Source organism: Myxine glutinosa, chromosome 9, assembly GCF_964187855.1.
Source record: "Myxine glutinosa chromosome 9, kmMyxGlut1.1, whole genome shotgun sequence".
Lineage (NCBI taxonomy): Eukaryota > Metazoa > Chordata > Myxini > Myxiniformes > Myxinidae > Myxine > Myxine glutinosa.
This window is the reverse complement of record NC_136269.1, coordinates 111,480,429-111,493,243: the sequence shown is the minus strand read 5'-3', so window position 1 is coordinate 111,493,243 and position 12,815 is coordinate 111,480,429. Positions and strand designations below refer to the sequence as shown.

The 12,815-nt window shown below is 40.9% G+C and overlaps 1 protein-coding gene across 1 annotated transcript in view; it reads right to left on the bottom strand.

The window, feature by feature from the left end:
* Positions 1-12,815, bottom strand: part of LOC137435085 (uncharacterized) — a 242,270-nt gene that overhangs the window by 11,057 nt on the left and 218,398 nt on the right. Inside the window, exons 39-44 of the mRNA XM_068128524.2 lie at positions 12,546-12,626; positions 10,654-10,752; positions 4,528-4,578; positions 3,921-4,106; positions 3,500-3,633; positions 995-1,067 (exon numbers count right to left, since the gene is read on the bottom strand). Coding sequence (XP_067984625.2) covers positions 995-1,067; positions 3,500-3,633; positions 3,921-4,106; positions 4,528-4,578; positions 10,654-10,752; positions 12,546-12,626 — 624 coding nt within the window. The remainder of the gene's footprint in view (positions 1-994; positions 1,068-3,499; positions 3,634-3,920; positions 4,107-4,527; positions 4,579-10,653; positions 10,753-12,545; positions 12,627-12,815) is intronic.

The following is a 12,815-nucleotide window of genomic DNA, read 5'->3' as shown; positions in this document are numbered from 1 at the left end:
GCCAGAACCCTCGGAACCAGACAAAAAATGTCCAGCAAAGATGAACATACTTCACAGCCCTTACAGACAAGGAAATTTGGTGTAGGAGGAGACCATTCGACCCGTCATGTCTGCACTAAACCAACACCAGATGCTACCACTACCGACCAATATGAGCTATCTCCAAGTCCGACCAATGTCCCTGTACCCTTCCATCTCCAATACATCTCGGTAACTATTTAATTCCAATTTAAACATCCCTTGCTGCCACTACCTTTAAAGGGAAACCATTTCATGTATTAACTACTCTCTGACTAAAAGACCCTTGCCTTATTAATGTCCAAAATCACCTCTTCTTTAGTTTCAGGCTATGGCCCCTGATCCTAGCTATGGCCCCTGATCCTAGCTATGGCCCCTGATCCTAGCTATGGCCCCTGATCTTAGCTATGGCCCCTGATCTTAGCTATGGCCCCTGATACCTATATCAATGCATTCTGAAGGTTTAGATACATTTCAAGGTAGGTGGTACCTTACGTGGTACCTTATCAATGCCTTCTGAAAGTCGAGATACACTACAAGGTGCTACCTTACGTGGTACCTCATCAGTGGCTTCTTGCGGTCTGCATACCCTCATCCACCCAGTCAGAAACTCCTTCATAGAAGTCCAATAAATTTGTTAAACATGATCTGCCTTTAGGAAATCCACGCTGACTACCTTGAAATAGTTTTCAGTGATTAAAATAGTTCCCTAAACGTTCCTTAATCATTGTCTCCAACAGCTTCCCCACAACTGAAGTCAAGCAAAAGGGAAAGAAGGAAAGAGAAAGGAAGGGAAGAGATGGAAGTTAGTAGAGGACATGTTTAAAACTATGTATATGGGGAAAGGGTGGGGAGTCGGTAATATTTTGTGTATGTATTATTTATATGACCCTTAAACTCTATTTTATCTCAAACTAGCAAAAAAACAACTTTTTACTTCCTTTATGCTTATGTTGGAACACTTGTGTGACTTTACCAACTGCTCCAGGGATTCCAGATCTTCCCATATTTCCTTTAACTCCATCAGCACCACTGCGTCCATGAGGTCCCTGTTGAGGAAATGCTGCACTGCATATCAGATGGTCTACATTTAGAATGTACCTTCATCAACGACCAACATGTCTACATTTCAGATCTTTGAGAACCACAATTACATGTTTACACCAGTAAAGATGTTTGACTCTGATATTGAGATGAACGTGTACATTCAGTACCATTAAATTGCGACAATTGCATTGTCGCCCTGTTCCCAGTGTTAGTGAGAGGACATCATCCTGTTGCACTACTGATACAAGATATTTGACCTTCTGCACCTTCTTGACATTTTCCTTTTGCATCACCACTCCATTTCCCTCTACCTCTCCACTACCGACTGTACGTATCTCATGTACTATGTCTTTGACTGACTAATGCTCAGGCTCTGATTTTCCAATGCCTTCCTCCACTAAATGTCCCCCGTCGCACCGCGAGCGAAAGGGGGACTCTGGTTTTCCCCTACGTCCGTGTGTGCGTCCGTCCGTCCGTCCGTGCATGCGTGCAGACGTGAGTACGTGCGTGCGTGCGTAAGCGAAGGACCGAATTCTAATTTGGTGTGTGGGTGCAACCCACGTCAAATCCAAGATGGCCGCCGCCATGTATGTCTGATGCCATGTATGTCTGAACCTTGTGAGCGGAATATCTTGAAAAATAAGCGAAGTACCAACTTCTAATCTGGTGTGTGGGTGTATCTAGGCATAAGGAAGAACGCTATTGTTAATTGGGTCGCGACGTCAAAATCCAAGATGGCCGCCACCATATATATGTCTGAACCTTGTGAGCGAAATATCTTGAAAAATAAACGAACTACTAACTTCTAATCTGGTGTGTGGGTGTATCTACGCATAACGGAGAACGCTATTGAAAATTGGGTCGCCACGTCAAAATCCAAGATGTCCGCCACCATATATATGTCTGAACATTGTGAGCGAAATATCTTCAAAAATAAACGAACTACTAACTTCTAATCTGGTGTGTGGGTGTATCTACGCATAAGGGAGAACGCTGTTGAAAATTGGGTCGCCATGTCAAAATCAAAGATGGCCGCCTTGCGTCTTCCACTTTGTCAACTCACATCACTTCACCGACGGGGGACCTAGGCGTAACGCTGGTTCCAGCTTCAATTCTACCTCTCCCATACTTTCAGTACACAATACCATGTTGGCCGCAAACAACGTGCTCCATGGTGCCATCCATCACAGCCATCAGAGCATCCATCGCAACAAGAAGAAGCAAGAAGAACAAGAAGCAAAAATGGTTTCAATGCTGAGCCTTCATGTACACCGACTTCCACCATGAAACTGCCCGTCACTCCAACACTACTCCTCACTTGTGTCGAACACCCAATGTACATATCCTGGATTAGCTTCAAATACTTCTCCAGCACGGATCTCTCTCAAGCAGTTCCACAACTCTTGTTGTGGCACTCTATCATAAGCCTTTTCCAAATCAATAAACAACAAATATAGATCCTTCTGTGTTCTCCACACTTTTCACCCATCTGTCTAAGGGCAAAAATCGTGTCCACAGTGTCCTGCCTGGCATAAATCCAAATTGCTCTTCTCTGTCTATCACTTCCCCCTGAACCTTCTGTCAATAATTATTTATCAAATCTTCATTGTGTGCGACATCAGTTCGATGCCTCTGCAGCTGCTGCACGCTTGCACACCTGCTTGTAAATCGGGACCAATATACTTACTCTCCACTTATGTGGATTTTCTTCTTCTTCTGCATAAATGTTCCTGAACAGCTGTAGCAAGAATTCAACACCCTCTTCACCCAACACCTTCCACACTTCAACAGATGTCCCATCTGGCCAAGCATCTTCATTCTCACCAATGCTCTCGCTACCTCCTCCTTCTGGAAGGTTCTTGTTATCTCTTGGTTTGCAGCAGGTTCTACTCTCTGAATTCTTGGGTTCTCCTCATTTAGCAGTTTCTCAAAGTATGTTTTCCATCTCTTCTTTATCTCCGCACTACATCTTATCTGGGAGGTATCTTTGGATGCACTGTCTCTGGCTTCTGCAATTCAAAAGAAGTTCTTCTGTCCCTCCTCTGGATCCAAATAATCATGCATCCTTCTGTAAGCTTGTGCCTTTGCCTTTGCCACCACTTTTTTTGCTTTATTATTTGCTATCCTATACTCATCTGGAGTCTGTTAGTCATTGACCTCATCCCACTTCCCCCAGAGACTTTTGAGGCAACAACACAAACAGAAAGTACAGCACATCAACACAACATACAAGTTAAAAAACAATCTCCACTGCAACATCAAGTTCAATTGTAGAAGAAAGTTGTTCTGTGGTCTGATCTTCCATTTTTAGGGTCATCATTAACTCAGTTATGGCAGAAGTTTTCCATCAGGATGGAAATAAATAAAACAAAGATGTTTATCCCAACACTCACATATACAAGGAAATTAGCCTGATATGTACCTAAGGCCTTACCCCTCTACCCGGAAGGCCAATATTTCCTTTTGCTCCAAGGATTCCCGGCATTCCTGACACACCTGGCAGTCCTTTGTCTCCCTTTGCTCCAGGAAACCCAGGAAAGCCTGACTCTCCTATCAGGCCCAATTGGCCTTGACAAGGAAAAGAAACCGATACATTTGAAATGTATTCATGATCAACCTTCACACTTAACAATGGATCAAATCAAAAAAATTCCATTGTGTTTAAATAAGCAATAGTGCATTGACAACTGAACGTTCAGTCATTGATTTATGAGAATCCTTCCTTAAGTTATCCCAGAAAAACAGAACACTATTAAAACCACTCATCCATTTTTATTGCATGAATGACGCACCAAGTGGTGACAAATATGTAATTCTGGGTAAAGGCAGTAAATATTAGAAAAGATCAAAGTTACCTGGTAGCCCTCTCTGACCCACAACACCTGGATCTCCTTTAACTCCTGGCAAAGCCATGCCCGGTAGCCCTGGACGACCCGGTGGGCCATCGGCCCCGTGCCTTCCAGCTCCCCCAGGTTCACCTTTGACACCCAAATGGCCAGGTGGTCCAGGAGACCCAGGAACACCAGACTGGCCCTTGGGTCCTGTGTAGGTCAAATATTCAACCAACAGACACTCGTAATGTTTTACTTTAAAAATAGGTATTCATGACGTCACGGTGGACTAAAACAAGGACGAATAGATACATAAAGAGGTCGTTTGGTCCATCATGCCTGTGTCAGACATTTTTGTTAGCGAGTCCCTCTTACCGGGAAATCACTTTTGAACAATGTTGCATTTGTGGTTTGAGAATGAAGAAAACACCAATCTGCAATCATACAACGTTCTTTCTAAATGATGATTCTTTAGTATATGCATGATTCTTGGATTCTCCGTCTTCATGCTTCGTACAATCTCCATGCGTCCTGAATACTCAGCTTTTGCAGCTCATGTCGATGCAACTTGTTTTTTTTTACGTGAACACCATTTGTATAATGCTTCAAGTGTCTGCAATGAATATTTTACCTTGAGGACCAGGGGGGCCAGAAAGACCTGGTAGACCTGAGACTGTTAATCCTGGAAAATATCGAGGGGAGAGGTGGTGAGGGTGAGGGTGGGATTAGAGACAGACAACATCAAGAGCAACCTCCTTCGTGCTTGTCCAATTAATCATACTAGAATATGCATTTTGGTGTCTGTCTGTCTGTTGGACCGACATACTTATCCAATCGCAACCAAACTTGACAGGGAGACCGAGGGTGGTAACGACTTAACACCCCAAGAGGTTTTTCCCCACCACGCTGGTAAATTAAATCTAAAAAGAAACTGCTCATTAAACAAAAAATCCTGTTCAAAAGGTCAACACACGAATCGTGTTTGGGATTACACACTTACTTCTCAGCCTTCTGGGAGAAATGGTCCTCGACAAATTCTGAGAAGTAATTTATGATTTTAAAACATTGGAATTCTTAATGAACTTCTGCGTTACCAACAAAGTAGGCTTTAACACCAAAGCAGGCCTCCATTAAGCTCAAAATTTAAAAAAAAAAAAAAAAAACATAATTGGCTGAGGTCACGACTGTGCCTCAGTAGGTTAGGGCAGGAAATTCGGAATTGGACGATGGTGCCGGCGATAACTCGCCTACTCATCGCAAAAGACACCAATGATATATTGCTTCTGAGACAGTATGGTAGATAGCTAACAACAGCAAATTAATCAGAAAGGCAGTTGGACGTTTGCAAAAGGACAGATTAATACACCTGACATGATCATGGGCAGGTCATCACCTGGGGAAAACAGCCTCTGTTTGGAGTAGAGGCACAAACTCAAACCTGGCTTGACCTTTGTGAAATTTTAGCTGAGTATTTGTAACATTCGCCCATCATAACAACACAGGACATCTTGGAAGTAAGGTCTCCTTAGAGATTGACAAAAATATATATATCACCTGTGTGCTTATTTATCAATTCTTCATAAAAAATAACTTTGTGAGGTTACTTTGTAACTCCTTGGGCCATTGGCACGTCACAATGTCCTCGAGTGTTTACAACCTTTAAGGCTGACGTTCCACAAAAATAAAAGTCTTTCAATGAGATAAACTCTTTAAAAAAAAAGTGTTATGGGGGAAACAGGGACATCTCTGGGCATCTGGATCACTGAGCATTTTGACTGGACCTTGACTGCGTCCACGCACAAGTAACATCGCTAACTCAAGAGGTGTCTCCTGTCTGGGCTTATTTTTATTTATTTATTTTATTTACTATTTGTATTTATTTTTATTTATTTATTTTATTTACCATTTGTATTTATTTTTATTTATTTTTTTTATTTACTATTTGAATTTTTTGTATTTATTTATTTTATTTACTATTTGTATTTATTTTTATTTATTCATTTTATTTACTATTTGTATTTATTTTTATTTATTTATTTTATTTACTATTTGTATTTATTTTTATTTATTGTACAGTTTTTTGATCGTCCCAGCAGCCGTGTCTTTCTGGTTCTTTCCTTCCTAAAATGAAAAAAAAAAAAAAAAAGTAAAATGGAAAATTACCTAAAATGGGGGTGGGGTGGGGGCTTATTGTTTATTCTACTGTTGCTCGACAATAGTAAAACATATATACATAGAAATAAAAAGAAATAAAAGCTGATCTTCTGTACTCTTGCCTCATTCATCTTTTGATCTCAAATCCAAATTTCTTGAGTATATAGCAATAATAACTAATTTGACTTCACCATTCCAATACTTATAGAGGGCACTGTATATACACTTATCAGTCATCATGGAATGTTGCACAAAAATTGCAGAAAACCTTTTAATACCATATTATAACACTTTTTTAAAAACATACTACACAGTATTTTTATAATAATACCTGGTGTTGTCCTAATGGTTAGGGTGGCGGGCTTGGGATCTTAAGGTCCTGAGTTTGAATCCCGTTCAGCTGTTGAATTAATACCAGGTGATGTTGACTCAGCCTGTCATCCTTCTGAGGTTGGTGAAATGAGTACCAGGGTACTGGGTCCTATCTCAAGGAGGTTGGTGGCAGGATTTGCACTTTGGCCTCTGTAAAAACACCTCATTCTGTAGCACACACAGCGCTGTGTGTTGGGATGGTGCTGAGGAGTCGTCCAAGGATGCAGCAACGTGCTGATCCAGTGTATGCTCCCATATATATATATATATATATATATATATATATATATATATATATATATATATATATATAACTAGCCGAAAGCACCCGGCTTTGCCCCAGTTCTTTTTGAATGAATTTACTACTATAATTCAGCTTTTACTCGTGGCCGTAGAAGATTGACTGCTATAATTCAGTTCAGCTTTTAATTGCGAAATAGGCCCAGCCCGGCCGATGCGGCCTCGACTGGCCTCGCCACCAAGCCTATAATCTTCCCCGGGCCTGTCCCGACATTTTTGGTTCTTTTTTAATGAATTTACTACTATAATTCAGCTTTTACTCGCGGCCGTAGAAGATTGACTACTATAATTCAGCTCAGCTTTTAATTGTGAAATGGGCCCAGCTTGGCCGAAGCGGCCTCGACCAGCCTCGCCACCCATCCTATAACCTTCCCGGGGCCCGTCTTAACATTTTTAGTTCTTTTTGAATGAATTTACTACTATAATTCAGATTTTACTCGCGGCCGTAGAAGATTGACTACTATAATTTAGCTCAGCTTTTAATTGCGAAATGGGCCCAGCCCGGCCGAAGCGGCCTCGACCGGTCTCGCCACCTAGCATATAACCTTCCCGGGGCCCGTCCCGACATTTTTGGTTCTTTTTGAATGAATTTACTACCATAATTCAGCTTTTACTCGCGGCCATAGACGATTGACTACTATAATTCAGCTCAGCTTTTAATTGCGAAATGGGCCCGGCCCAGCCGAGGTAGGCCTCGACCGGTCTTGCCACCAAGCCTAAAACCTTCCCGGGGCCCGTCCCGACATTTTTTGTATTAGAGGTTTCCTCCTATCTTTCACCGTTCAGGAGATTAGCTTGCGCAGACAAACAAACAAACAAAAACTTTCTTTTATACAGTCACGTGAAAAAGTAAGTACACCCCATGTAAAGTTTTGACTTTTTCAGCATATTTCAACATACAGCTATTTGATCTTCATTTCAACAATATTCCGAGATAAAGGTGATATAATATAACAAATATCATGAAACATTTACATTTTGTAGTCCATTGTATAATTTAAATAAACATAAATGCAAATTTCACATGTGGAAAAAGTAAGTACACCCCATGTAAAGTTTTGACTTTTTCAGCATATTTCAACATACAGCTATTTGATCTTCATTTCAACAATATTCCGAGATAAAGGTGATATAATATAACAAATATCATGAAACATTTACATTTTGTAGTCCATTGTATAATTTAAATAAACATAAATGCAAATTTCGCATGTGGAAAAAGTAAGTACACCCTTGGCTCTAATAGGTGGTATTGCCCCCTTTGGCAGAAACAACCTCAAGGAGGCATTTCTTATAACTGTCTACCAGTCTCTGACATCGACTGGGAGAAATTTTTGCCCACTCCTCCATGCAGAATTCTTTCAGCTGTGCGATGTTTGAGGGGTTTCTTGCATGCACAGCTCGTTTCAAATCCCCCCAGAACATCTCGATGGGATTTATATCCGGGTTTTGACTTGGCCATTCCAGAACCCTCCATTTCTTTCTTTTCAGCCATTCCTTGGTGGATTTACTGGTATGTTTAGGGTCATTGTCATGTTGCAAGGTCCATCATATTTCAAGACATATCCATTGTTTTCATTTTCAAAGTGTTGCTTACGGAGTTTGTGTAGAGCCAAGTTTCAAAAACGAATCATTTGTGACATGAGCCAACCACAATGAACAACTTTCGGACAGATGGCCTCACATTATCCTCAAGCACCCTCTGGTACAATGAAGAATTCATCGTGGATTGTATGATGGTGAGCTGCCCAGGCCCTGATACAGCAAAGCTGCCCCAAACCATAATATTTCCACCACCATGCTTTACAGTTGGTATCAGGTTCTTGTGGTCAAATGTTGTCTTTGGTTTTCGCCAAACATGTCTTCTGGTACTGTGGCCAAATAGCTCTACCTTTGACTCATCTGTCCAGAGCACATTGTTTCAGAAGTGCTGGTCTTTGCTTAGGTGTTCATTGGCAAACTTTAGTCTTGCCCTGATGTTCTTTCTAGACAGCAAAGGTTTCCTCCTGGCACACCTCCCATGTAGATCAAATTTGTGCAGCCTCTTTCTAATGGTAGACTCGTGCACTTTGACATCAACAGTGGCAAGAGCTACCTGTAGGTCCCGTGGTGACATTCTGGGGTTCTTAGAGACTTCTTTCAGCATCTAGCGGTCTGCTCTTGGGCTGAACTTGATGGGGCGGCCTGGCCTGAACAAGTTGGCAGTTGTTTGGAATCTTCTCCACTTGTAGATGATCTTCCGGACAGTCGAATGATTGATTTCAAATTGTTTGGAGATCTTTTTGAATCCCTTCCCAGACTCGTAGGCATGTATAACCTTCTTTCTGAAGGCCTCAGGGAGCTGTTTTGATCTAGGCATGGTGACGCCACACACTTCAACAACAAAGAGCAAACCAAACTAAATGACTGAGGTTTAAATAAGACAGGTTCCTTCAAGATCCTCTCTAACGATGTTCTAATCATTTGCACCTGAGCTGATGCACCTGATTCTAATTTTAGGTATATGAAGTAGTGATAAATGTAGTGGTGCACTTACTTTTTCCACATGCGAAATTTGCGTTTATGTTTATTTAAATTATACAATGGACTACAAAATGTAAATGTTTCATGATATTTGTTATATTATATCACCTTTATCTTTCAATATTGTTGAAATGAAGATCAAATAGCTGTATGTTGAAATATGTTGAAAAAGTCAAAACTTTACATGGGGTGTACTTACTTTTTCACTTGACTGTATATATAGAAGATAATACATCATCATTATTTAACAGAATATGTGAGCCGCATAATTCACAATACAGACATCTTTAAATTTACAAAGGATACAAATAATGCAATGGAAATTTAAAAAACTTACCTTGTTAATGTTAATAATGTTCTTTTCGTTTATTTTAAACTTCAAAATCAAACAATTAACGTCACACTCGAATCCAATGGCTACTTCTTTGATGCAATGGGACAGGTCTCTTTGTGACATATTTTTGGTGAATGATCAATTTTATACTTTTATTTTTCATTCTATATTTTCGATTAACAAATTCGATTTTGATTTTATTTCTGTCTTAATTACAAAGCATTGATCGATTTTCAAGCAATCTAATTTCAGTAATTTATTTTTGATGTTTGCTTGTGTTCCAAAATTTGACCGTTTTCTGCAAGATAGCGTATATATCTGCATTAAACACTGTGATGCTGCACTAATTAAGAATATTTTTTGGCTTATGTCAAATATTTTTATGTCACTGGCCTTAATTTATATAATTTTGAAATGGTATATTTTTTATTTCATGTTGGGCTTCTGACGTTTCCAAACTGCTATCATTATTGTAGTGTATGTCTGAATTTTTTTTTTAAGCTTCTGTCATGTATTAAAAACACACATGAACAAAAAGACTTCAGAGGACACAATACTCACAAAACCTTCCATTTGGGATATTCTATAATCAGGAGCACCCATTGATGATTAGATTTGTATTAGCTACATGGAGATGAAATAAATAGCTTCAAACTGGTCAAACCATCCAATTTGACCTTTTATTTGACCATCCAATTTGACCAACCCACCTGGTGTTATTTAACGGCATGACAAGGTCTAGAACTCAAGACCCTAAGATCTTGATCCAGCCGCTTTAACCATTAAGCCAACACCAAGCTTCTCGAGATTACAATATTCATATGCGACTCATAGTACACGTATGTTTGCTGTATAAAAAAGGAAGATAACCCAGAAGGCTGAATTTATTTTGTGATGATATTCTCATTTTCAAAACACACTAACTACATCATATTTCAAGACATATCCATTGTTTTCATTTTTAAAGTGTTGCTTACGGAGTTTGTGTCGAGCCAAGTTTCAAAAACGAATCATTTGTGACATGAGCCAACCACAATGAACAAACAGATAATGCCTCTGATGCAATCAACATACCTGATTCTCCTGGAGGCCCAACTGGCCCTGGAAAGCCATCACGGCCACGTACGCCAGGTATACCAAGAGGTCCTGCCTTGCCCGGTTCCCCTCGGTGGCCTATGAAACGGAAAGATTTAAAGACATGTTCTTGTATTTGTATCTGAACTTTTCGCTGATGCTCTCATCACAGCACACTTGCACCTACTTAATTGGGATATCAGAATGAGAAAAAGAGGGAAAAAAATGAAATGTCTTTTCCTCTGCAGAACTGAGAATTAGAGATATTTTGCTATGCCGAAGATGATAAACCATAATATAAGGGTAAATGCAAGCTTCGCTTAAAGCTTCTGGCTTTGTTACTTGAAACAACTTTACAATAATCTTGCTCCTCCATCATGTACCCACGTGGTCCCTTTCAGATGGAGTCTTTGACTTCCATCAACTTTGGTCCCAATGGGTCAATTATTAAGAAGCGAGTCCTTGTAGCGTTGTTTCGCTATTTCCCATAGCCTTCACTTAGTTACACCAGCCAGCTGACAGCTGCAATGATGTTATTGACTTATGGTCAATATAATAAATATAGGACATCGACAGGGTTAAGTCGTAATTAACAAACACAACGTGAAATCTTAATCTTAAAGCACATGTCGCAGAAAGTAGTCGTTAAGCTCCTGCTTCCACTTGTTTTCCTGTGCAATTTCTCCTTTTAAAAATGATTTGCAAACTAACTTGAATATAAAAAAGGTGGAAGTTGTTGGAAAAAACACAATCAACATTTAAATAGTGAAGATGAAGTTTTGAATGACGTGAGAAGAACCTTTTCTGGTAATACAAGAAGAGGACGAGAAGAAAAAGATATATAATGTCATAGCCCCCATGGTTTTAGTAATTTTGCTGTATGGAGTTAAATGCCATCAGTCGGCCATTTTTGGTCAGATTACAAAACAAAATCTGCATATGTATACACTCTTGTATTGTCTTTGTGCTGAGTTTGGACAAAATCTGTCCATGCATGTCGATAAATAGTTGTGGATGTAGGAGCTGTGCTCCCACGTAATCGGAAGAATGGACGCGACAAAAAGCTGGAATTCGTCCGAGTTTCTTTATTGTCACAAAACAACTCGGGTACTCTGAAAACCCCGTTTATCGGGCAGCAATATATATACACATTATCCCGGAGCGTTTGCCCGGGAAAGGCGAGAGGGGGCGTGACCGGGCGTCCTGGACGCGGCCTGGCAAGTCGAGGGCGGGCATGCCCGGGCATGCCCGGGCGTCCCGGACGCGGCCTGGCAAGTCGAGAGCGGGCATGGCCGGGAATGCCCGGGCGTCCCGGACGAGGCCTGGCAAGTTGAGAGCGGGCCTGCCCGGGCGTCCTGGACGAGCCCGGCATGGTGATTGCTCCGCGTCCTTGGTAGGTGCAAGGCGATTGTGTAAACCCAGCGGTAGCCGCTACATGGACACATTTAAGTAACAAAATGGCCACCAATCGGCCATCTTGAATCTGACCTCATAGAAAAATGACGAACATATGTAAGCCATCATTCGTTATTTGTGTGCCAAGTGTGAACAACATCGGTAAATGCGTGTCCGAGAAATGATCGAGGACGTGTTCAACTTTGGGGTTTTTTTACAACTAAAATGGCCGCCAGTCGGCCATCTTTGATCGCATCGCGAAACAACATGACGTACATATGTATATCATCATGTATTGTCTTTATGCGACGTATGAACAAAATCGGTCCATACATCTCCGAGATATGGTTGCGGACGGACGGCCAAAACCCAATCCATAAGCCCCTGTTTCGGATTAAGTCCAACGGGGGCTAATAATGGTGTCTGTGCACCGACAAACAATGGCCTGGCCTTCACCAAGCGCACAATTAATGAACCATAAGAGCACATGTTCTTACCTTTGGGACCAGCACTTCCCACAACTCCTGAACGTCCTGATAATCCTGGGCTGCCTTTTTCTCCCCTTCGTCCAAGAGTGCCTACACATACATTGTTAGAAATGCTGTGTACAACATTGATACATCTGTGGTACAAATTCCAAGCTTTAAGAGAGTCCAAAGGTTCCTCGGCAATTTTGGTGAACATTTCTGCCACTGGGTCCGACATCTTCCCATACACCTCCCCCACCTCCTTCCTACCCCACTCAATGTTCCTTCTTTGAAGTGTCA